This window comes from Geotrypetes seraphini, chromosome 6 (assembly GCF_902459505.1).
Source record: "Geotrypetes seraphini chromosome 6, aGeoSer1.1, whole genome shotgun sequence".
NCBI lineage: Eukaryota > Metazoa > Chordata > Amphibia > Gymnophiona > Dermophiidae > Geotrypetes > Geotrypetes seraphini.
Genome location: NC_047089.1, coordinates 198,248,924 through 198,273,571, shown reverse-complemented (window position 1 = coordinate 198,273,571; position 24,648 = coordinate 198,248,924). Strand labels below are relative to the sequence as shown.

Below are 24,648 nucleotides of genomic sequence, written 5' to 3'. Positions count from 1 at the left end.
TACCACTTTAACCATCAATCAAAGGTCTGATAGGTAGATCAGCCTCCTATAAAGAGGACCACCTACTTTCACAAGGAAAACAGTACTGGCTAATTTTTCTTCTTATAAACCAAAGCTGTAAAAGTTGATTAAACTGTGTGCATTTTTACCTGCTTGTAGATCTTATTTTATTTTCCATTTATTCATTTGTTTGGTCCACAACCTTACCACCATGCTGGAGCTCTTATCTAACAAGCAAGCCCCTGTTTTTCCTTAAAAAACCCAGGGCCAGATTTTCTAAAGTCACCATGCATTTAACAATGGCACTAAACCAAGTCAGGTGGTCTAGTGGGTCGTCCCCTCCTCTGAATCCCTATACCTTTTTTAGAAGACTGTCAGGAGGGATGCTCACACTTTCAAAGTGGTGGGCCTTCCCCTTCCTGGTGCATCCTGAAATGCACCAGGGAGAGGCCCAGGTGCCTAAGACCCCTCCACCTAGTGGCCTTAGGAAGGACCTTAGGCACCTGGGACAATCAGGGCCTTAGACCTATTCCTAGTGCACCCTGGGAGGAAAGGGCCTAAGACTCTGATTGGCCCAGACACCTAAGGTCCCTCCCATAGGATGGATCTTAGGTGCCTGAGCCAATCATGGCCTTAGACCCCTCCCTAGTGCACAGCAGGATGCACCGGGAAGGGGAAGGCCCACCATTTTGAAGAGGTGGGCCTGCTGGCGGGAGAGAGTGAGCAACCCCCTTGCCGGTCTTCTAAAAAAGGTATGGGGATTGGGTGGGACAGCCCAGAAGACCACCAGGCTTAGTGTAGTGGGAACTGTTGGGGGTCCCCTGGCATGAGGGGGATCCCCTTGACCCTGCAACAAAAAAGTACCCCAATGGGGGTGTGGAGTGACTTTTAGCATGGGGGGGTTATAGGCGCAGCTCTTGTGTGTGTGTTATGCATACACAACAGCTGCACCTATTTATAAAAACAGACCCTGCTCTCCCTGCTTGCTGGTTCAGGCAGGGAGAGCAGGGGCTGCTTTTTTTTTTTTTTGACAGGCAGGCAGGAGGAGATGCTGTGCTAGTGATTTTTCTTCTAAGCAGTTCTATCCCCCTTTACCGGTAATTTTCTGCACACATGGCATTGCATGCTGAGAATCGCAATTTTAACAAAAATCGCTCTCACCATGGTACTTTTTTACTGTGGTGTTGGAGCTGGCCCCAGTCGGAATTTCTCTGCACCAGGAAAGTCCTACTTCAGATACCAACACTGTAAGTTATTGATCTGATTTTAGGAAACATATAACCACTATTGAAACAGAATGAAATTTCAGCATGAACATATTTTTGGGAGGTGTGGGGGAGGGGGTGGTCATTCTTGGTCTGTCTGATAGTTTGTTTACATACAGGTCACTTTCCCAACTCAGGCTGCTGAATCCTAGGGACATCTGTGCTACCAGCAATGACAGCACTGTCTGGGCCTGTTTGCCTTGTAACTGTAGGAGTAGGGAAGAGGCAGGCTGTTGAAATCATGATAATCATCAACAGTCATTAGGCCTGTCCTGGAACTAGATTCATGCTGAGTTGCCTCTGACGACAATTAGTTATAACCTGGAGCTCTCTCTAGCAGCACTTATTGTTTTAAAGTGCCCACCCAGTGTGAGCTGCCTTAGTGTGTTTGCCATGTGGCTTAATTTACTACCTAGAGTCACCTCCTATCCTATTCTAAATTTCTGAGCTGCATAAATCAAACCCCTTGTTTGTGGACTTTCTCTAGCTCGAGCCTGGTGTTATCCTACCTAGCTTCAGCTTTACAAAGACTATGCTGATGTCTTTTCTAACCATGCTGAGGGGAAATAGAGCTACGCTTACGGTTATCATATGGCTCCAGAAAAAAAAGAGGACGGATTGAGACATCTGGGTTTTACTTCCAGTGCTTTCAATGGAAGTAAAACCCAGATGTTTTAATCTGTCCTCCTTTTTCTGGAGCCATATGATAACTCTAGCCTTACATCTAGTTTTTATCCCCACAGGTGGAAACAAAGGTAGGGTAAATAATCTTATAAGAGGCTGCCTTATTTGTGCGGAAGCTATGCATATACATCCTATGTTTTTGCATGTTATGTTGTTTTTATCATTTGATTATATATTATAGGTAGAAATAAAGAGGATTGATTAAGGTTTGAAAGGGCTTTATTGAGAACCAACTCAGAAAATGCTAACTGTATTGTAACACCTTTCAAAAGTACGAGAATTGATTATGGTTTAATAAATTTATTGATTATGGTATAATAATGTCTGTATTGAAGCCATCCCAGGAAACACAAACTCTGTCTTGTAATACCATTACAAAGCTCATATAAACCATTCTGAATTGACTCCCCCAGTCATTAGCAGCGGTATAAAAGCTTTCAATAAATAATAAACAATTTGTCAAAAATAATGTGCACTATGTGGAAATAGTGAGCATTATTTCCTGAAACTAGCATGAACCATTGTGCATGTGCAAACTAGTGCACACATGCAAAATTAGGGAAAATGTGGTCTCTTTCCACATAGTGCACATTATTATCAGATAGGGTTACCATATCTAAAGCTGTAAAATCCCAGATGCTTGGCCCCGCCCCATTCCGCCTTCCAGCTCCACCATGTTCTGCCTCAACCTTGCTCCCAGGCAGCCTCTTTCTTTTCTGCCGGGTCTGGAGGGCCTCAGAGCATAAGCGGATGCATGTGATGTCATCTGCGCATACTCAGAGGCCCTCTAGACGTGGACAAACTGCCAGGTTTTGGAAAGTCCATCCGGGCACCCAGACAGTCCTCTAAAAAGAGGACATGTCCGGGTTTGCCCGGACATCTGGTAACTCTATTATCAGAAAACTGACAAAAGTGACAAAATGGCCAGAAAAATCCAAATAAAACAAAAACTCCCATGAACAACATGGGAAACGTGCATGAAACGAAAATGTTCTGCCACATATTTTCTCTTTATAAATTGCCTCACAGAAAGTACATGCACTCATTAATATCTGCTATATCCTGTTTTATCATTTGTGTATATTTTATAAAGTATGTGCATAAATAATGACTGCTTCCATGCGGGAACATTTTTGCCTAGTTAGATACATTTGCATATATAGACAATGGGGGTGATTGATTGTAGAAGAGTTAATGTGGTTTTACATAAAGAACATATTTACATCAGTCATAAGAACATAAGAAATGCCTCCGCTGGATCAGACCTGAGGTCCATCGGGCCCAGCAGTCCACTCACGCGCCCGGGTGGACGATAGTATAGGCCAATCTTTATTTCAGGCCCTTTCCTTCCCGGTATTTTAACCCATAGTGATTCCAGCTTGTTGGTCGTCTCTGCTGTGTTCATTCTTGTCGATTGCATGCTTTCTTTTATGTATAGGGCTATTCCACCTCCTTTTTATCCTGACCTGTCCTGGCGATAGAGCTTGTACCCCAGCAGTGCTGTATCCCATTTGTTTTCCTCATTCCACCATGTTTCAGTGACTCCAATGATGTCTATGTCCTCTGCATTGGCCATGGCTTCTAATTTCCCCATTTTGTTTCTTAGGCACATCAGGAAGAATAATCAAATCATAAACATAGAAACATAGAAGATGACGGCAGAATAGGGCCATGGCCCAACAAGTCTGCCCACTCTGATGACCCATAGTTACCTTATGCTAGGGTCCACCTTAGGAGTCATCAGTACCCAAGAAAAGAGAATTCCTTTTTAGAAAGAGAATGGAATCAAAGCAAAACTTAAATTATTTCCACACTTTAAACAGGGAATAAAATGATGTAACCTGCATGGAGCAGCTCCATATAGATCTTTATCTGCCATTATCTATTATCTATTTCATTTATTTTCAATTCTGCAAATCATACATACGAGTACATAATCATCATCAAGCATACATAATAAGCAAAAACAATTCTAAAAAGAGAAAATATACTTTAAAAACCTACAAAATACACTTAAAACCCCCTTCTAAATAGATTACGGTAACCACCACACTCCTCACACATCATTCCTCTCATATGAGGAAAGATTAAAGAAGTTAGGGCTCTTCAGCTTGGAAAAGAGACGGCTGAGGAGAGATATGACTGAAGTCTGCAAAATCCTGAGTGGTGTAGAATGGGCACAAGTAGATTAATGTTTTACTGCATCAAGATTTACAAAGATTAGGGGGACACTTTATGAAGTTAAAGCGTAATACTTTTATAACCAATAGGAAGAAATATTTTTTCAGTCAGAGAATAGTTAAGCTCTGGAATGCATTGTCAGAGGATGTGGTAAGAGCAGTTAATGTACCTGGTTTTAAAAAAGGTTTGGGCAAGTTCCTAGAGGAAAAGTCCATAGTCTGCTTTTGAGACAGATATGGGAGAAGCAACTGCTTGCCCAAGATCAGTAGTATGGAATACTGCTACTATTAGGGTTTTTGCCAAGTACTTGTGTCTTGGATTGGCCTCCGTGAAGATGGGATACTGGGCTAGATGGACCATTGGTCTGACCAAGTAAGGCTATTCTTATGTTCTTAAGTTTCCTAAATGTGAGATAATCTTACTGAAGGTGCTTTGTGGCTGGTAAAGCATTTCACAGACTAGGCCCTACTACTGATAATGAAAAACCATACATTGTTGGCAAGTAAGCATCAACAGTCATTAGACCTGTCCTGGAACTAGATTCATGCTGATGGCAATTAGTTATAACCTGGAGCTCTCTCTAGCAGCACTTATTGTTTCATGTTTCCTGCATTGTTTCATTTTTCGCATGGTGATTTTTGACTTTGTTGTGTGTTCCGGGGGGTTCGGCTGGCAGGGTTTGTTTGGGGGTCGCTCAGGCATTATTGCATTTTCGTGTTGAGTTCTTGATTCACTCACCGGTTTTTGATTCATTGATTTTTTGATTCAGGTTGCTTTAAATTTCTGCACACTTAGGGTGCTCGATGATGGTGTGGGGGTGGAGGCTTACCGCCTTGACCCAGAAGTGAAGTGTCGGAGCTGGACTCCTATCGCTGATGGTTCACACTGAGAGCACCCTTCACACATATTATAATCACATGATATTGTTTGTGAGTTGTGTTTTATTTCCTGAGCGTCCTCCGAACAAACCCTGATGTGACTTGGTTTGCCTCTTTGTGTTTTCGCTATAGTAGGATTTTTGGCAAAATTTGAGTATATTGTTGTGTTCATGTTTCCTGCAGACAGTGAAAAGTAAAACATCAGTTTGGAAAGCATACAGGGATTCCTTGAGCATCTTCCTTAGAACTCTATGGAGAATTCCACTGTCTGATGGCTAAAAGTGAAGAATGTGAATAGTACAGGACACTTGAAATTGCATCAAGAAGCTCTGTAATGGCTATTCATACATGTAGATTTTCATGGTTGTGGAAACTTGACCTTCGGGAAGATAAGAAGGAGAGGCTCATTGATGTCTTGCACTAAAGTGAATCTCTTTGAAGATAAAGTTTAGGAGACTGTGGAGGTCTTCAAAGACCATAATCAGATGCTTCAGACCTTCTCCAGTACCGTATCTGAACTAACCTCTTCACTCAAGAAATATTGGACTCAGAACCTAGCAGGAAGTTTTCTACCCAAGCAGGTACTTTCAGGCTTCAATACTTATGGCCCAGGTAACAGTAGGGCTTCAGGGTTACCATAAAGACACTCTAAGCCCCCAATCAGAACCAGGAATAAATTTTCACTGGATTCAGGGTCAACAGCCAGCAATCCAGCTTCCATCCTGGAAAAACTTCATGTTGGAGTAAGGCTGAGGTTTTTGAAAACCATTGACTCATAGTAATCTCTAATGGCTGGATCCTTCAGACTGACTGACTGTCAAACTTCTGGTGTAGTATATCTGTTGGAATGTCCATGTCATTTACTATATATTGGCCAAACTTCACAGGCATTAAAGACAAGGTTACTTGAACATAAAAGTTGCCTGGCCTTAAAAAAGATGACAGCTCCCCTTGTCCCTCATTGTGTGGAGGCATGCCATAAATTTTTTTTATTTAAAATGCCGGGGTTTAGAGCATATTCCTGCCTCCATTAGGAAGGGTAATTTAAAATGCCAGTTAAGACAAGAACAGCACTGGATTTTTGCTTTACAGACTGTAAGTCCTTCTGGTTTGAATGCTATGATAGAATGGACTTCTTTTTTTGTGACTATTTAGCTAGGAAACACAGATTCTGATATTTTGGGACAATTAGCAGAGAAGAGACTTTAAGAGTTAGACTGCACATACTTTTTGTTTTATTTTTTTGAGCTGTCTTGTGCTGAAGAGTGGAAGGACTATGTTGGATGATGTTAACCTACCCGGTGAAGTATAGAAGCCTCCTGTGGTAAAGTCAGTTTTGCTTGTGTCTTGTTTCTTTAAGGAGAGAAAGCTGTTGCACTTTTGTGCTGATACTCACATTAATTATACCATTTACCAGCGTTTCAGTGAAGAAAGCTGCCGTTTTCCATTTGCCTGGGTCAGTGAATAAGAAGATTTCAAGAATATTTATTTATTAAATTCAATTTATATCCCCAAGGAGCTCAGAACGGTAACATACATAACAATTAACAACAGGGAACAGAAGGTTAAGGCAATATTTTTTTTAAGAAAAGTGCTACAGTAAGTCTGACTTTTTATTCTTTGAGTATGAGAAGATGAGTATTTTAATATACTATGCAGAACTATGATGCCACTATCATGAGGTGTTTAAATATGGCTGCAGAGAAAAGTGAGCCCAGTTTCTTCTGTGTTTTAAGCCATTGGTGCAATCCCTTTGTGGGGGTGATGAATTTTGCATTTGGCGAAGACTGCTAATGGAGAATTAATGTTGCAGCCCGTGATAAAGCTGGAGGCGAAACAGGACCACTGTTGGGCTTTTCTGTGAATGTGAGATAAAGAATACAGCTGGACTTTGCTTCTTTTTTTTTTCAACAGTTATGGTTGTGAATTGTGAATGATGTGGGATTGTGTCTATGAAAATTGTGCTTAAAGACACATTTTTGCAATTTTTTGAAGTTTGCAATAGAGTGATATACTTAAAATGGAGGTTTTTTGGAGCAATGATTGAAGAAGCTCCTATATATAAAATATATTCAGTCTCATGAAGTTGGGACTTGATGGAGCAAGGTATCTGAAGTCTTTTTCTCCACTATTTGAATATAGTAGATGATGGCAGATAAAGACCCGAATGGTCCATCCAGTCTGCCCAACCTGATTCAATTTAAATTTTTAAATTTTTTCTTCTTAGCTATTTCTGGGCAAGAATCCAAAGCTCTACCCGGTACTGTGCTTGGGTTCCAACTGCCAAAATCTCCATTAAAACCTATTCCAGCACATCTACACCCTCCCAGCCCATCCTCCACCAAATGGCCATATACAGACAAAGACCGTGCAAGTCTGCCCAGTACTGGCCTTAGTTCAATTTTTAAAATTATTTTCTGATTCTAGATCCTCTGTGTTCATCCCATTTGTCTGAGCAGAGCCTCTTGAAAGGCATCCACAATCTCCCTACTTCTTTCCGATTCCGCTGACGGAACATTCCAGTCCACATCTGGCAGGTTGAAATCTCCCAACAGCAGAACCTCCTCTTTCCTTCCAAACTTTTGGATATCCACAATCAGATCCTTATCAATTTGCTGCGATTGAGTCGGCGGTCTGTAGACTACACCCACATAGATAGAAGTTCCATCTTCTCTTTTCAGAGCGATCTATATCGCTTCTTCCTTTCCCCAGGTCCCTTGCATTTTGGTCGCTTGGATATTGATCTTTACATAGAGAGCTACTCCTCCACCTTTTTGACCATTCTGTCCTTCCTAAAAAAATTATATCCCAGTATATTTGCATCCCATCCATGGGATTCACTGAACCATGTCTCTGTGATAGCGACAATATCTAGATCTGCCTCTAACATCAGGGCTTGCAGATCATGAACTTTGTTGCTTAGACTGCGAGCATTTGTGGTCATTGCTTTCCAGCTATTTTTCATATGGATTTTTGTTTCGTTTCACTTTCCATTGCAATACTAAGAAATGAATTTTTGATATTGTTTATGTTGCAATCTTTACTACTATCACATCTTTTCTTTTGCCGGGGGTGGTCTCTATAATTGTCCTTCATATATACACCAACCCCACCTTCTAGTTTAAATGCCTAGAAACATATTGCCTAAATTTCTTTGCAAGGTTTCTTTTTCCTGCTGTAGTAATATGTAGCCCATCAGTGCAATATAGCTTCTTGTCCTTCCATGTATTTCCCCATTCTCCTATGTACCTGAAGCCTTCTTGATGACACCAGGCTTTGAGCCATCTATTAAAGTCCTCTGTGTTTTTCATTCTTTGCTCTCCCTTTCCATATGCAGGCAGTATTTCAGAAAAAGCTAAAGTCTTTACAAAAGGTTTCAAACCATCACCAAGCTTCCGAAAAGCTTTCTGTGCTGCAAGTGTGAAGTTGGTGGCCAGGTCATTTGTTCCCAGATGGATAACAACATCAGTTAAAATCCTTAGTTTCTTCCTTAATTATAGTCAGTATTTGCCTGGAACTCCTGGTAGCTGAGGATCCTTGAAGACATTTCACTATTTTGGTCTCCTCGCCCTGTGTTCCAAGGTTAATGCCTCTGATGATGGAATCCCCCAACAGTAATAGTTTTCTGTTTTTGGCTTTTTTATTTGTGCTTAGGGTGCGCTTGTTCTCTTGAGTTAAAACTTGTGCAGTCTCTATTTATATAATTGTTAATGTGCTTAGACTGATATATATTTTAGGCTTTGATAGTAAGATTATATAGTTTACTAGTATTTTAGCCCGTTACATTAACAGGTGCTAGAATATATGTCTGTCTGTCTTTATTTCTGTCTTTCTCTCCCTCCCGCTATCTTTTTTTCGGTCTGTCTCTGTCCCTGGCCCCCTATGTCTGTCTGTCTTTCTGTGTATCTCCCTGCCCCTTGGTCTTTCTTCTTTTCTTTCTGTCTCCCTTCCTACCGCTGTCTGTCTTTCTATCTATCTGTCTCTCTCCCTGCCTCCTATGCAGCAGCATTTCTCTCCCACCACTTCCCTGTGCAGCAGCCAAAGCAGCATACCCTCCCCCTCCATTTCCCTCCCCCCACACCCCTGTGCAGCAGCAGTAGCATTTCCTCTACCTCCCTTTCCCTTCCCACAGTCTGTCCGGTTCCCTTACAGCCTCTCTGCAGCTGCAAAATGACAGCCGGGCGCTCACTTAAAGTAGCTGGGCGATGCGCCCGGCTGAAACACGCTAGGGAGAACATTGCTACTGCTATTTCTATAGCGCTCTCAGATATACACAGCACTGCAGAGTCACAAAGACTCTCCCCCCCTCCCCCCTTCCCTCTCCCCCCTCCCCTCTCCGCCCCTCCTCCCTTCCTTTCCCTTCCCGCGGTCCCAACTACAAACCTGGCGATTCCAGCAGTGTGTGCAGCAGTCTTCACACGCTGCTTCGGGTCCTTCTACTGCCCTGATTTACTCTGGCACGTCCCTTATGACATCTTTAGAGACGCAGCAGAGCAAATCAGGGCAGTAGAAGGGCCCGAAGCAGTGTGCAAAGACTGCTGAACACGCTGCTGGAATCGCCAGATTCGTAGTCGGGACCGCGGGAAGGGAAGGTGGGAGTGGCAAAGGACTCGGGTCACTGGCGGCGGGGTCTGCGCAAGAGCCGGGGCGGAAAGTTGCTGGGCTCCTCGGGTCTGTTGCGGAGGCCGGGCCGGCTCCGTTTCTCGGTTTGTCCCGGGGACGGGGGGGGCAGGCGGCGCTCTTTGTGCCCCAGCCCTTCGGAGGGTGCGTGTGAGTAACTGGGAGGCCTAGGCGGTGACAGGGGCTGCGGCGGCTGTCTCCGAGTTACACCAACTCTCATTTCTCCTTTTCTGTCACTCCCGAACCGCTGCCCCGTGCCCTCTGACGACTATGGTACACTTTTATTTTTCCCCTCTGTGGCTGCCTCTAAATGTCCTGCCTCCACGTCTCTAGCGCACCTTCAGATACGTAGTAAGTGCATATGCGCACTCTTGCCAGCACATCCCGACAGATCAGATCTCAGGGAACACGCAGAGAGGAGGATATTCAACAGCACTGCATGGTTAAATGCCACTGAATATCCACTCCTGGCTCATTGATCAGGGCTTAAGCGGGCAAGAATCTCTCCTATTCTCTTAAATGCCTTTGAATATCTGCCCCTATATTTATTCACATTTCCAGACTGATGAATTTCAATTACTGGTATCTGAATGCAGCTATGGCTTAACGAGCATTTGTTTCTAAAGATATAGGATGTGTAAATATAGGCTATAAAGAATACTAGTGAGCCCATATGATAATTTATGAGTGGGTACATTAGACATAGACCAAGAGGATGTTTGAAAACAAGAATGTCACCAGGTCTACCGGTAAGTAGATGAGGGAATAGGGGGTGGCAGTGAAAAGGGAAATGTGTGAGAATGTAATGTTTGGAGACACAACAGAAATAACGGAGAGGTCATTATGTCAATCTCTTCCCAGCTATAGTAGAGAAGCAGCTGAAAATACAGGCCTACCTCAGAGAAAAGGGTATACAAATCAGGAACAAACAAGGAGTGACAAGACATACTGTACCCTGCTTATCACTTCTATAGTGCTACTAGATACATGTTTTAGGGCTCCTTTTACTAAGGTGCGTTAGGGCCTTAACACGCAGAATAGCGCATGCTAAATTGCTGCACGTGCTAGACCTTAACGCCAGCATTGAGCTGGTGTTATTCTAGAAGCATACCGCGTGGTAATTTCATGCATGCACTAAAAACGCTAGCGCACCTTAGTAAAAGGAGCACTTAATCTATACAGTACTGCATACTAGTGCTGCCCGATTCAGGAAAAAAAATTGATTCGATTCAGCCTATTGAATTGGTTTTTCGATTCGATTCGATTTTCCTTCCCAATTGGGTGTTTTTTTTCAAACATCCTGGTGAGTTTATTTTACAGCCTCTTCACCCCCTTTGCCTTCTCCTAACCACACTGGTGCTGTGGTGTAAACAAAATAAACAAACAAAAAAGACTTTTCCTCTCTCTGTTAAATCCTAGCTCACGTTTGCAGTCTAACACCAGCTCTGGCAGGATACACGTTTCAAATCTGACAAATTTTAATCACAAAACAGAAAATAAAATTATTTTTCCTACCTTTTGTTGTCTGGTCATTATTCAAATCTTGTTGGTCCCAGGCTCTGGTTGTCTTCTGATAACTTGCTTGCCAGTGTCTCCTTCTTTCTTCTTTTTCCGTGCTAACCATCCACCTGCCATCTCTGTCCTCTGGCATCTTTCCTTTTTTTCGTCTCCCTCCACAGATCCACCTTTTCTTAACTACCTTTTCATCCAGCATCTCCCTCCTTCCCCACCACCCCAGGGTCCACCATCTCTCCCTTTCTTTTCTCAATTACCCTCCTATCCAGTATCTCTATCCCCCCCTCCACACCATCCCTTGTGTCCAACTTCTCTCCCTTTCTGTTCCTTCCCTCCCTAAATCCCATTGTCCATCATCTCTCTTCTTCTCCTCTATTTTTAGACCCATTATTTCTTCCCCCCAAAGTCCAGCATCTCTTTGAACCCCCCTTCCCTCCCTCCCTCTGTGTACTTCTACACCAGGGCCCTCTCCCTTGAGTGCCTGTCTCCCCCCTTGAAGGCCTATTCCCCTCCCTTAAAGGCCTCCCTCCCCCTTAAAGGCTTGCCCCCCCCCTTGAAGGCTTGTCCCCCCCTTGAAGGCTTGTCCCCCCCTTGAAGGCCTGTCCCCCCCCTTGAAGGCTTGTCCCTCTCCCTTAAAGGCTTGTCCCCCCCTTGAAGGCCTGTCCCCCTCCCTTAAAGGCTTGTCTCCCCCTTTGAAGGACGGTCCCCCTCCTTAAATGCTTGTCCCCCCCCCTTGAAGGCCTGTCCCCCTTCCTTAAAGGTCTGTCTCCCCTCCTTGAAGCCTGCCTGCCTGCCTGCCTGTTCTCCCTAAAGGCCTGTCCCATCCTCCACACCGAAGGACTGCTCACACCCCCCTTCCCCCAGAAGGCCTGCGAGTTCCCCCTGGCTTCCCACTGGTGTCCGGCTTCCCCGCACTCGTTTACCTTTTGAAGAGGCCTGCACAGAAGATCGTGGCGTTAGCAATGTCTGCAAACAGCTTCGGAGCTGTTTCCTCTGCCGCGGTCCCGCCCTCCTCCGAAGGGGAGGGATAGGCAGGCAGGCCTTCAAGGGAGGGACAGGCTTTCAAGGAGGGGGACAGGCAGACGAAAATGTTTTAATAGGTCGATGTTAAAACACTATGCAAATTACCCTTCCCTGCTCACAGTGAAGGAGTAGGGGCGAGGAAGGGGTAATTTGCATAGCGTGCCAAAGCGTTGGACAAATCTAAATTCAACCCCTTGGCGCGCTATGCAAATTACCCCTTCCCCGCCCGTACTCCACCGTGAGCAGTGGGGTGATTCATGGAAAATCCTTTGGTCGCTAATGCTGGTTCTTCTGCTCATGCTCAGTTAGACCTGAACTGAGCATGTGCGGAAGAACAGGCATTATCTGAAGTTTGCGTGCTGAATTAAATGCTGCTGAAGATGTGGTTCAGGCAGGAAAGGTCTGTTCACCATCAAGTACGGGGTGCAGGCAAACCGGAAGAAATTCATGCGCGAACCACCGCCGAGTCGCGAGTCCGATCCCGGAATCAGTCCGGCGCGGTCTCTGCAGCTGCAAAATGACAGCCGGGCGCTCACTTAAAGTAGCTGGGCGATGCGCCCGGCTGAAACACGCTAGGGAGAACATTGCTACTGCTATTTCTATAGCGCTCTCAGATATACACAGCACTGCAGAGTCACAAAGAGGGAAAAGCACAGACAAGTCTGGCCCTAGACTCTTTTTTTCCCCCTTTCTGGAGGACCTACTGCTATTAAATATTTCTATAGCGTTCTCAGATGCAGCAGCGTTGCACAGAGTCACAAAGAGGGAAAAGCACAGCCAAGTCTGGCCCTGGACGCTTTCATTTATTTCCCCCCTTTCTGGAGGACCTACTGCTATTAAATATTTCTATAGCGTTCTCAGATGCAGCAGCGTTGCACAGAGTCACAAAGAGGGAAAAGCACAGCCAAGTCTGGCCCTGGACGCTTTTTTTTCCCCCTTTCTGGAGGACCTACTGCTATTAAATATTTCTATAGCGTTCTCAGATGCAGCAGCGTTGCACAGAGTCACAAAGAGGGAAAAGCACAGCCAAGTCTGGCCCTGGACGCTTTTTTTCCCCCCTTTCTGGAGGACCTACTGCTATTAAATATTTCTATAGCGTTCTCAGATGCAGCAGCTTTGCAGAGTCACAAAGAGGGAAAAGCACAGCCAAGTCTGGCCCTGGACGCTTTTTTTCCCCCTTTCTGGAGGACCTACTACTATTAAATATTTCTATAGGTCTACCAGACAACGCAGGCTTCACAGAGTTAAAAGTAAGAGCTTACAACTTTTTTTCTCTCCAAAAATTTAATATTAAATTTTTCTATAGGTTTACCAGACAACGCAGAGTTAAAAGTATGAAAATAGTATCTGCTTGAAAGAGCTTACAACTTTTTCCTCTCTCCAAAAATATCCTGCTGAAAGCACAGAGGGAAGTTACAAACATCAACCTAACCTACCCAAACCTTTCTGCCAGCGGGAAACAAAAGTTCCGACTTTGAAGGGGCGGATCTTTGGAGCGTGGGCGAAAATGTTTAATAGGTCCATGTTAAAAACACTATGCAAATTACCCTTCCCTGCTCACGGTGAAGGAGTAGGGGCGGGGAAGGGGTAATTTGCATAGCGTGCCAAGGCGTTGGACCAATCGAAATACAACCCCTTGGCGCGCTATGCAAATTACCCCTTCCCCGCTCGTACTCCACCGTGAGCAGTGGCGTGATTCGTGGAAAATCCTTTGTTCGCTAATGCTGGTTCTTCTGCTCATGCTCAGTTAGATCTGATCTGAGCATGTGCGGAAGAACAGGCATTATCCGAAGGTTGTGTGCTGAATTAAATGCTGCTGAAGATGTGGTTCAGGCAGGAAAGGTCTGTTCACCTTCAAGTACGGGGTGCAGGCAAACCGGAAGAAGCAGGCGCTTGACAATTCATGCGCGAACCACCGTCGAGTCGCGAGTCCGATCCCGGAACCGGTCCGGCTCGGTCTCTGCAGCTGCAAAATGACAGCCGGGCGCTCACTTAAAGTAGCTGGCTGAAACACTCTAGGGAGAACACTGGCTCCTGGAATGTTATGTTCTACCTTTTGCTGTTTCACAGGATGGATGGTGGAGGGAGGGGGATTAGGGTATTTTTCTTTATGTAACAAAGGAAAAAAATTGATCTCTGTGATACCTTCCTTGAATTGTTCTATTTGATGTTTGTTGTATGGTTTTGGAAAGGTGGTATGATGTATATACTACTGCTGTTGGATTGTTAATTCATCAATAAAAAATTGTTTTAAACTAAAAGGCACGGGGATATGATTTAAAAGGTACAGGGGGGAGGGTTAAAAAGGTACTGGGGGTATAAAAAATTGTTAGTCGGCTGGGACAGATCACTCCTGTCCCGGCCTACCACTAGACCAACAGAGAGGGGGCAGGGAGCCTTGCAGGGAGAGGGGTTGGCTGCATAGCCTGGTAGGGCAGGGAGGGAAGGGGGCTAGGTGCAGAGCTTGGCAGTTAAGAGGGCTTGGTTCAGAGCCTGGCAGGGAGAATTTAGTTCAGAATGTTTTTTTCTTGTTTTCCTCTAAATCTAGGGTGCGTTTTATGGAGCGAAAAATACAGTAGGCAGTATAAATACACAGGAGACAAGTCTTTCAATTGAAAGAAAGCTCTGGAATGAGGGGGCAAAGGATGAAGGTGAAAGGGGACATTCTCGGACAAAGCCCAAGAAAATACTTCTTTGTGAAAAGGATGGTGAATTCATGGAACGGACTTCTGGTGGAGGTGGTAGATACAAACTGTCTTAATTCAAGAAGCTTGCATTATACACATAAAGGGCCCTGATTCTGCAAAGCGCGCCTAAAGTTAGGCGCAGTTTGGGTGTCCAAGATAGGCGGCCTTTGTAGAATTGTACTCAGTGACGCTCAGCACTGTTTAGACGTCCAATTTTTGAGACGTTCTTTAGAGAATCGGGTTTTAGGCGAGAGTTAGACATCCAAACAATGTCTTTAATGTTATAATATTTTATTATGACATTATTAGAATGGCAATTTTATGGTGTTTTTCATTATAATTGTGATAGAAGCATGCTAAGGTCTGTATCTGTTTTTTCTATTTTTAAGCTTTTGCAAATGAAGTTATATATGCAATCTACATATTTTTTTCATGTGCTTTCTTTGCTTTCAAGAATGAGATGATTGGTGCACTGTTTAGTCAGAAAAAAAGGGTAGCTTTTTAGCAAGAAGCATAAAGCTGTGTTTTTCATCTGCTGTGCTTCAGTTAATGGATCTTTTCCTCTAATTAGCAAATAGCATTGCTGTTTGTCCACAAAAATAGAAGGTTTTGCATGCAATATACCTGTTTTGATATGTCCTGTTTATGTGGTGCCTGGTTTTCATTCATCTACAATGTAGGCATGAGATGGACGCCCTAGGTCGCTCAGTGTTATGCAAATGAATCGAAGGATGCCCATATTGAAGCCTCACCCAGACCACACCCATTCCACACCCATGCCTATTCCATTAGGCGTGAGTTTTCCCAATGGGCCTCCATGAAATTGTGGATGCGCCTGCAAAGTGACGTCCACATCCTTTGGATGTCCATGTGCCAATTATCGCTCATTAAGACCCTTAAATGGCTCATTAACCACTTAGTTTTGATGCTTAAGTCCCGCTCAGCATTAGGTGCCCTTTATAGAATCAGGGCCAAGATCTCTAAGAGATTGGAAGGGGGAGAGTAGGTGGCATGGATGAGCAGATCAGATAGGCCATATGGTCTTTATCTGCCTTCATGATAGCCCACATTGATAACTTCCCCCCTCAGTGGTTTTACATAATAATGTGCAAACTCCTAAGTACTCCACAAATCTGGCCTGTATGGTAGGGTGATGATAAGGTAGCCATTACTTAAAACCCACTATGACTCCCACAGGATTAATGCAAAGGGACAGTCAGGGAGGGGGGAGATTTTTTTTTTTTTTTGTATGGCGAAAACAAAATACTGTAGTTTATTGCATGATGAATCGTTCAATAAACAAGGGTTTGTTAAAGTGATTTTAGGATTCTTTTACTAAGATGTGCTAGCGTTTACTGCCTATTTTACAAAGCCGCACAGCAACAGCCCCGAAGCCCTTTAAATCTCTGTGGGCTTTGGGGCTGTTAATGCGCAGCAGCCGCTAGCGCGGCATTGTAAAACAAGCCCTTAGTGTACACTAAATGCCACACAGTCCATTGTATAGCTATGGGCTGATGGTACTTAATGCACACTAATTTGTTAGCATAGCTTGATAATAGGATCCCTTTATATTTTTAGTGCAGTTCTTTGCTTGCATGTTGTATGGAGCCAGCAAATTGTTCATCTATAAATATTCTGTTCTTCCTTTTTGAATTTCAGGATTTGTATCTCCTGCCTCTTTCCTGCCTCCTGGCACTTCAGTCTGTCCTTGGCAGGTTGCCCTCGTGTGTTGAACACAACTGTAAGGCAAATTATCCTTATTGGAATTATTGCTGCTGCTGTTTTTCTGCTGTTCTACTCTCTTATCGTACGAAATAAATATGAACTGTCATTCAGAGAGAAAAAATACCATAGGTGAGTTTGCATCAACAGTCTCTAAATTAAAATTCTAATACTTGATACTATTGTCATATGTTGCTGATCTATAAGTATGTGAGAGTTGGATTTAGCGTTTACTGAAACCATGTGGCCCATAAATATAAAATAGGATGTGCGGCATTTGGTGCACGCTGATGTCTGTTAGTGTGCACTGGGCTTTAGTGAAAGGGCTTTTAAGCCTCGCGTTTTCCATCAATAGGTATGGAAATATGAAATATTGTTGGGGTTTTTTAATTATTATTTATTGATTTTCAATATAACTTCCAAGCTTGTACATCTTGTAATATGCAATATTGTTTAATGTCAACATGGCATCAAAGGGAAGGGTTTTTTTAAGACTTGGGTATATGCTATCATTTGTATGCCAGGGATGTACAATTCTTCTTGCGTGTGCAAAGTGGATCTGAGTGACTGATGGAGAAGTTGCAGTGGTGTATGGATGAAATAGGACAATGGATGAGATGAAATAGATTGGCATTGAAATTGTCTAAAACAGAGTCATTACAGATGGAGTCAGTGCTTATAGTGAATGTGAAAGTACCTATCAAAATGCAAATGCGATTACTGGGTATCATTTTGATCTCTCAGTTGTCTATTTGAGAACATACGTACTTTACATTTGGTGAAGTTTTGTTTTTGTTTTTTTGGGTTTTTTTAACATGTGCATTTGCTTCCCTGATTAAAACCAATGTTGACTAGGGAGGATTTCTGAACAGTGATACAAAGCTTGGTGTTACTCAGGATAGATTTTTTTTTTAATGCATTATATCTTGAAAGGTTACCAGTTCTAGAATGCAGGCACTACAAGGATGATTTTAGGTGCAACTTGGTTTGAACATGCAATGCTTCTGTTAAAACAGCTGAACTGGTCAACCTATATAGCATGTTGTGTTCAATATAAACTTCTGGTAATAATACACCAAGCTTTGTATACTACTGCACCTTGGTACTTCAAATATGTATTGATTCTATATCGACTAGTAAGGAGTTTGAGATCTGAGCCAATGAGGTTATCTATTGAAAATTTGACCAAAGGTAAGATATGTTGAAACCCATACAGCAGCCTTCTCAATAACTGGACCACTTCTGTGGAATGCTTTACCAGGAACTTTGAGGCTGTTCTAAAGAGAGAGAGTTTTTAAGAAAGATCTGAAAACATATTTCTTTGTTAAAATATTCTGCTAAGTTTTACTGTGACAGTATGGCTGAAGATGTGCTATTTGTGATTATTGAATTTTATTATATATGTTGACATGTATTCCACTTGATATAATGGCTATAATAGAAATGTGTAAATAAATAAAAAAATACATTTTTTAGAGGCAGCATACTTCATAAGACTTTAGGATTAAAGTATAATTGTATAAGAAAACCACTAATGTATTAGTAATTTTAAACTCCGAGGACCATATTGTATGTATGGTGCATACAAAATCGGCACAGACTAGAATACTGCTTAGATCAATTCTACAAGGTGTGTGTGTACTAGGGCTGCCCGATTCAGGGGAAAAAAATTCGATTCGATTCAGCCTATTGGAATTGGTTTTTCGATTCAATTTGATTTTCCTGCCCAATTGGGTGTTTTTTTCAAACATCCTGGTGAGTTTATTTTATAGAAGTACACAAAAAGTATACCACACTTTTATAGCCTCTTCACCCCCTTTGCCTTCTCCTAACCACACTGGCGCTGTGGTGTAAACAAAATAAACAAAAAAGACTCTTTCTGTTAAATCCTAGCTCACTTTTGAGTTGTGTGTGTAACTTTAATTAGGCCCAGTTAGTGTCAGTTATGAGGTGTTAATTGCCACTTATTGGCACCAGTTAGGACAATTAAGTTGTACACACACATTAGCTACGCACGCCGATGTGTGCCATACACAGAATTTGGGGGTCAGTGGGTAATTTTATAATAGGTGGCCTATGTAGAAAGTGCAGAAACACCTGTTCTGTGAAAGCCATGTACAATAGCTATCCTGAACTACCCCTACTAACTTAGTGTATTTTAAATCGATAGTGCACTTCTCTCTCCGTATTCGCGGGGGTTAGGGGCAGAGCCGGCCCACGAATACAGAGAAATCACGAATAACTATTTCTATGTACTTGCCCAGACTCTGCACTATGTACTTGCCCAGCTTTGCACTAAAGAGGCTACAACTTATTCAGAACACTGCGGCCAAATTAAATTTTGGAAGACATAAATATGATCATGCCTCTCCATTGTTGAGGTATTTACTGGCAAATTCAATTTAAATGTGCCAATGTAATTTTTAAAATTTTACATGAAACTTTTTCACCTTTATTACCTCTATCATTTAACCCTCTTCGGTTTCACACTACCAGGAATACACATAAATTTAAATTGCTTTTCCCTTCTGTTAAAGGGATTAAAACCCTAGGTAAATTCTCACATTCCTTAGCCTATTCTTTGGTAAAAGTTTGGAACGATCTTCCCTCGATTATCAGAATGTCATTATCTCTATGACTTTTTAGGAAAAATCTGAAAATTTATCTCTGTAAGAGATTCTTAACTGAGGACTGATCTAATTTATTGAAAATTTTTCTATTACCTTCATTCCATTCTTTCTATTACCTTCATTCCATTCCTTCTATTACCTTCATGTTTTATATTATATTCTTTTAAACTTTGTTAACCAACTCGAGTCCTTGCTGGAATGATCCGGTATATAAGATGGAAATTAGATTAGATTCACCACCCACCTCAGTGATCCATACTTCGCTTTCTCTTTTTCTTGTCTTGGGGGCGCCTGCCAGCAGCTGTTTAAAAATCCGAGAACTGTTTCTAATTCCCCCTTGTGCCTCAGAGGGGGAGCGAGGAAGTTTCGCTGTTGGTTGCGTATGCCTCAGCCCTGTTCCAGGAGAAACCTGCCTCACTGCGCACTGCACTCTGGGAACCGGCAGAGGGGGAGCTGACGCAGGCTCTTTGGACGTAGCCAATCAGAGATGGAGAGCCAGGGCCAAAAGGGGCATGAAGACACAAATTGGCAGCCAATAAGATGTCAGCACTCCGAGAGTAACTCCGCGACAGGAAGGAAGAGGGAGGGATGAAAGTCTTGTCCTATTGAGAGAGGGGAAAGCTTGACTGACTGCACGAGTGCCCTATCAAGATGCAAGAGGGTTTCCCTCCCCCTTCCCCTCCAACACTGAAAAAGAGACAACAGGAGAAACCTGTCCATCAAACGGGTTACCATGACGAAGGGTGTGGTGCCAGGGACAGCTGCTGGCCAATTAGAAGAGGTACTTGACAATTGGAGCTTTCTGCAAGCCAAAGGCAAGAGTAACAGCGTGCCGGCCGACAGTCAGGCCATGGAAAAGTAAGTATTGCTGTGGGTGTGGGACCGGGACAAGGGAATGCCAACAAAACAAAAACCGCAAATAATCGAAATCACAAGTGTAGAAATTGCAGATATGAAGGGTGAAGTGTGTTTACCTTAAATGTTCCTCACATTTTCTACATCAATTGTATTTCCCCCCCCTCTTCCCTATTTGTGTCCATGGCCTGTTGGTCCATATTTACCTAGTATGTATTGTTGTCGGTCTTGCAGTTTTCATAGAAAAGTATGTTTTAATTGTTATATTTTTGTTTAAATGTTATTTTATACCGTGTACAACGCTTTGTAATATCGAAAAAGCGTTTAATCAAAAAACTGAATAAACAATAAAACAATATTTCATTTTTGGAAAGCTTACACAAGATGCAGCTCAATGTTGTCCTTGTTTTGCCACCCTTAAAATACTTATGTGAAGCATTTACATAAATCTGTGCCATCTGGGCATGTGTATTTATATTTTTATATGTGCTGCACAGTTTGTTTTGGTGGGTTTTAAAAAAAAAAAAATAAAAGCAGCTTTCTGCTAGTAAACGGGCTCTACATATGGAAAAGCCTTCATTAAATAATGCCTGGAATGAATTACTTACATGAGAGCATAAGAGATGACATGGACAGACTGAAGGTCCAACAAGCATCAACAATAACCAACCTAGGTCAATAAGTACCTGGCAAGATCCCAAAGAGTAAAACAGATTTCATGCTTCTTAACCTAGGAATAAGCAGTGGATTTCCCTGAGTCCATCTTAATAATGGCTTATGGACTACTCTTATAGGAAATTATCCAAGCCTTTTTTAAACCTTGCTAAGCTAACTGCTTTTACCACATTTGAGGAGAGTGTAGTTAGTGGTTAGAGCTACAGCCTTAGCACCCTGAAGTTGTGGATTCAAACTCAGTGCTGCAACCTGCAACCCTGAGCAAATCACTTAATCCTCCACTGCCCCAGGTACATTAGATAGATTGTGAGCCCACCAGGACAGATAGGGAAAATGCTGGAAGTATCTATGCATAAACTGCTTTGAGTGTGGTTATATAACTACAAAAAGGCAGTATACAAGTCCCAATCCCTTTCCCCTCTGGCAATGAATTAGAGTTTAATTACACATTAAGGCCCTCTCTTACTAAGCCGTGGTAGAGGTTTCTATAGCGGTCCGATGCACTAAATGCTTGGACGCTGCTCCAATGCTCATAGAATTCCTAGGAGTGTTGGAGCAGTGTCAGAGGATTTAGCACTCCTGGCTGCAGTAGAAACCTCTATCTCAGCTTAGTAAGGAAGGGGGTGGGGGTAAGTGAAGAATATTTTTTCCAGTTTGTTTTAAATCTGCACCTTAGTAGCTTCATTGCACGCTCACTAGTCTTAGCATTTTTGGAAAGCTTACACCAGCGATTTACATCTACCTATTCCACTCCACTCAGTATTTTATAGATCTTTATCAAATCTCTCCTGAGCTTTCTCTTCTACATTTTCTTTCATATCTTGTTTTCAGGTTTCTCTTTCTGCATTTTCCCCAATGGTTGCCTTAATTTCGATGCACTTTTCACTGACTATATTTTTAAAAACTGGAATTTGTTTTCTGATTTTTAACAAGGGTTTACAGTTGTGATGTACTTTCATTCCCTTCAAAAATAAACCACTTAGAATGAAGTACACAAACTATAAAGCTCTGCGTCAAGTGGGTTTCTGCCGCGGCCCAGAGCAGCGTTGACCATTTAGCATCCCTGGCCATGGTAGAAACTTCTACTGCAGTTTAGTAAAAGGTGGTGGGGCTAAAGAGCTGTAATTTTATCAAAAAGTAAGTACAAATATTCATTTTTATTTCATTTAAAAACTTTGAGTTCACATCCTTTTAGTGTTGGGTTAGATTTGTAGGGGAGGGAAATATGGGGAAAGGTTTGGATGTGGTGTGTTAGGTTTGGAGTAATTGGAGTGGGAGGCTCTAAGAAACAAAACCTCTTGCCTAAGTTCATGGTTAGGTTAAGGGAATTACTAAATAAAAACACATGGTATGCTCTTTTAAAAGAAAGGAACATGTTTCTTTTCAAGTTTGTCATCCAAACAGAACAAAAACCTCCCACCAGAAATATTTAGAACTACCAAGCACACAAGCTACCAGAGCAGTGCTGCTTTCATAGCAAAACGAAAGAAAATTCCTCAATTATATTGGTGGGGGTAACTATCTCCACCATCCATCCATCATTGGCAGAAAAAACTTTTGTTGCACCCTCTGCAAAATATACTATGTTTAAATCCTAAACAAGAGGAACAACGCGTTTCTAATCCACGCACAAAAGATTAGCACATGAATTATCTGTCACAGGCCAGCCTACGATCGTTTCGTAGCCTAGAAGCTACTTCCTCAGGGCCATCCTCATGCAAATAGCACCATAACCTACAAAAAAATAAACTGTATTCAGGTTTACTGTCTATACACTGCTAAAAGAACACAAAACAGCAATACAGACTCGCAGTTCAATGTGCAAATCCTCTGTGTCCCATGAATACTCTAAACATGGCGTCTCAGTGTTGGGGGCGGGGCCAGTCGGGACTAAACAGTCTTCCGATTGGAGCCACACACAGCAATCATAGTCAACCAAAGCATGGGTGGAGAAACCACTGTGTGTAGTACAGCCAGGCAGAAGTTAATCAAACTCATTCATAAGCTAGAAAAGAGTAAAAAAAAACAAATGAGAAAGCAAACTCACACAGAACATTCAAGGGAACTTGCAAGCTAGAAAACTACGGAGCTTAGAAATAATAGAACCAGTTGATGCTGACATTTAAGCCATCAGGTTGAACAGATTTCAGGGTAAAGATCCATTTCTGTTTTCTCCATTGCAGCTGTAACCGTCTGTCAAGTTTGACCATATATCAGCTATGGATAATGATGTTACATGTTCTTTATTTTATTAATATAAACAAAACCTCCTGCTTCTAAATCTCATACAGTGGAACAGGGGTTGGATTGTTCCACCAGGACAAAAAGTTTTAGCTAAAATCTGTATACTGGCCAATCCTTTACACAAAATCTGTTGCTGGGCTTCAGATCACAATCTAGTAAAAGACAGCCAGAATATTCAGTTTGAAGAGTTTTGCTTTGTTTGTTCAATTTAAAGAACATCATTTTTTTTTTTTAATGCTGCAAAAGGGATGGCATCTAAATGTTAAAACTTGCTTTTTAAACCCTCAGGTACCTTGCACGAGTAACTGATATGGAGGCCACTGATACCAGCAACCCCAACCTGAATTATGGCATTGTGGTAGACTGTGGCAGTAGTGGCTCTCGAATCTTTGTTTATTGCTGGCCAAAACACAATGGCAACCCACATGACCTGCTGGACATCAAACAAATGAGAGACGAGAACAGTAATGCAGTGGTTATGAAAATTAAACCAGGTATTAAGTGGGAAGAATGTAATGGTTTTGAAGCTGACTGTGTGCCTCTCTGGGTTAGACATGGCTCTACTTACATTGCTTCATAAAGATTTGCAAGAGATAACATTTAACCCTAAATAAAAATGAAAAGGATAGCACATCTAATATTAATAAGGAAATTGCATTGGAAAATTGCCAGTGTGTTGAAGAATTTTCTGCTGTTTTGTATATATGTGAGGAGGTGATAAATGGCCTAGTGGTAGAGCTGCTGCCTTAGTACCCTGATGTTGTGGGATCAAATCCCAGTACTGCTCCTTGTGACCCTGGGCAAGTCGCTTAATCTTCAATTGCCCTGTATACAAAATAAGTACCTGTAATATATGTATACCACTTTGAATGTGTAACCACAAAAAGACGGTATACAAGTCCCATTCCTCTTTCCCTATGTATTTTTAAAATAGCAAATTAACTCTCTTGCTGAATATTGGGTGGGACCCACATAAGCTTTTTCTTTTATTTTTTTTATAAAATGATCCCCCTGTCACCCCCACCCCCCCCAGTACCTTTTATAATCCCCCTTTCCACAGCAAACAACCCCCATATCTATCTAGCCCCACCCCCCAGGCCTACCTGTATAGCTGGTGGTTTAGTGGGGCGGGGCAATTGGGGGCAGGAGTACACCCCTCTTGCCCTAGCTGGCATCTCTTTAAAATGGCTGTTGTGACCTAAGAACCTGAAGAATCAGCTATAGTTTGAGCCATTTTATAATGTGATGTGTTTGGATTGAAGCAGGGGGGAGGGAGAATGTGAAGGTAGGGGAAGAGGCTTATTTTCTAACTTACATAAAAACATAAGAATAGCCTTCCTGGGTCAGACCAATGGTCCATCAAGCCCAGTAGCCTGTTTTCATGGTGGTCAATCTAGTTCCCTAGTACCTGGCCAAAACCCAAGGAGTAGCAACATTCCATGCTACCGATCCAGAGCAAGCAGTGGCTTCCCCCTTGTCTTTTTCAATAACAGACTATGGACTTTTCCTCCAGGAAATTGTCCAAACCTTTCTTAAAACCAGGAATGCTATCCACTCTTACCACAACCTCTGGCAACGCGTTCCAGAGCTTAACTATTCTCTGAGCGAAAAAAAATATTTCCTCCTATTAGTTTTAAAAGTATTTCCCTGTGACTTCGAGTGTCCCCTA

General features: G+C 42.5%; 1 protein-coding gene across 5 annotated transcripts in view; it reads left to right on the top strand.

Annotated features, from left to right (window-relative positions):
* Positions 1-12,482: 12,482 nt before the first annotated feature.
* Positions 12,483-24,648, top strand: part of ENTPD4 (ectonucleoside triphosphate diphosphohydrolase 4) — a 53,203-nt gene continuing 41,037 nt past the window's right edge. For 2 of the 5 annotated variants that reach the window (XM_033949616.1, XM_033949612.1), the window contains exons 1-3: positions 12,483-12,566; positions 16,513-16,707; positions 23,268-23,473. In XM_033949616.1, coding sequence (XP_033805507.1) covers positions 12,535-12,566; positions 16,513-16,707; positions 23,268-23,473 — 433 coding nt within the window. In that variant the 5' untranslated portion in view covers positions 12,483-12,534. Of the gene's footprint in view, positions 12,567-13,918; positions 14,009-14,655; positions 14,905-16,512; positions 16,708-23,267; positions 23,474-24,648 lie in introns of those variants that run through there. The other 3 variants (XM_033949613.1, XM_033949614.1, XM_033949617.1) reach the window with 3 other exon arrangements.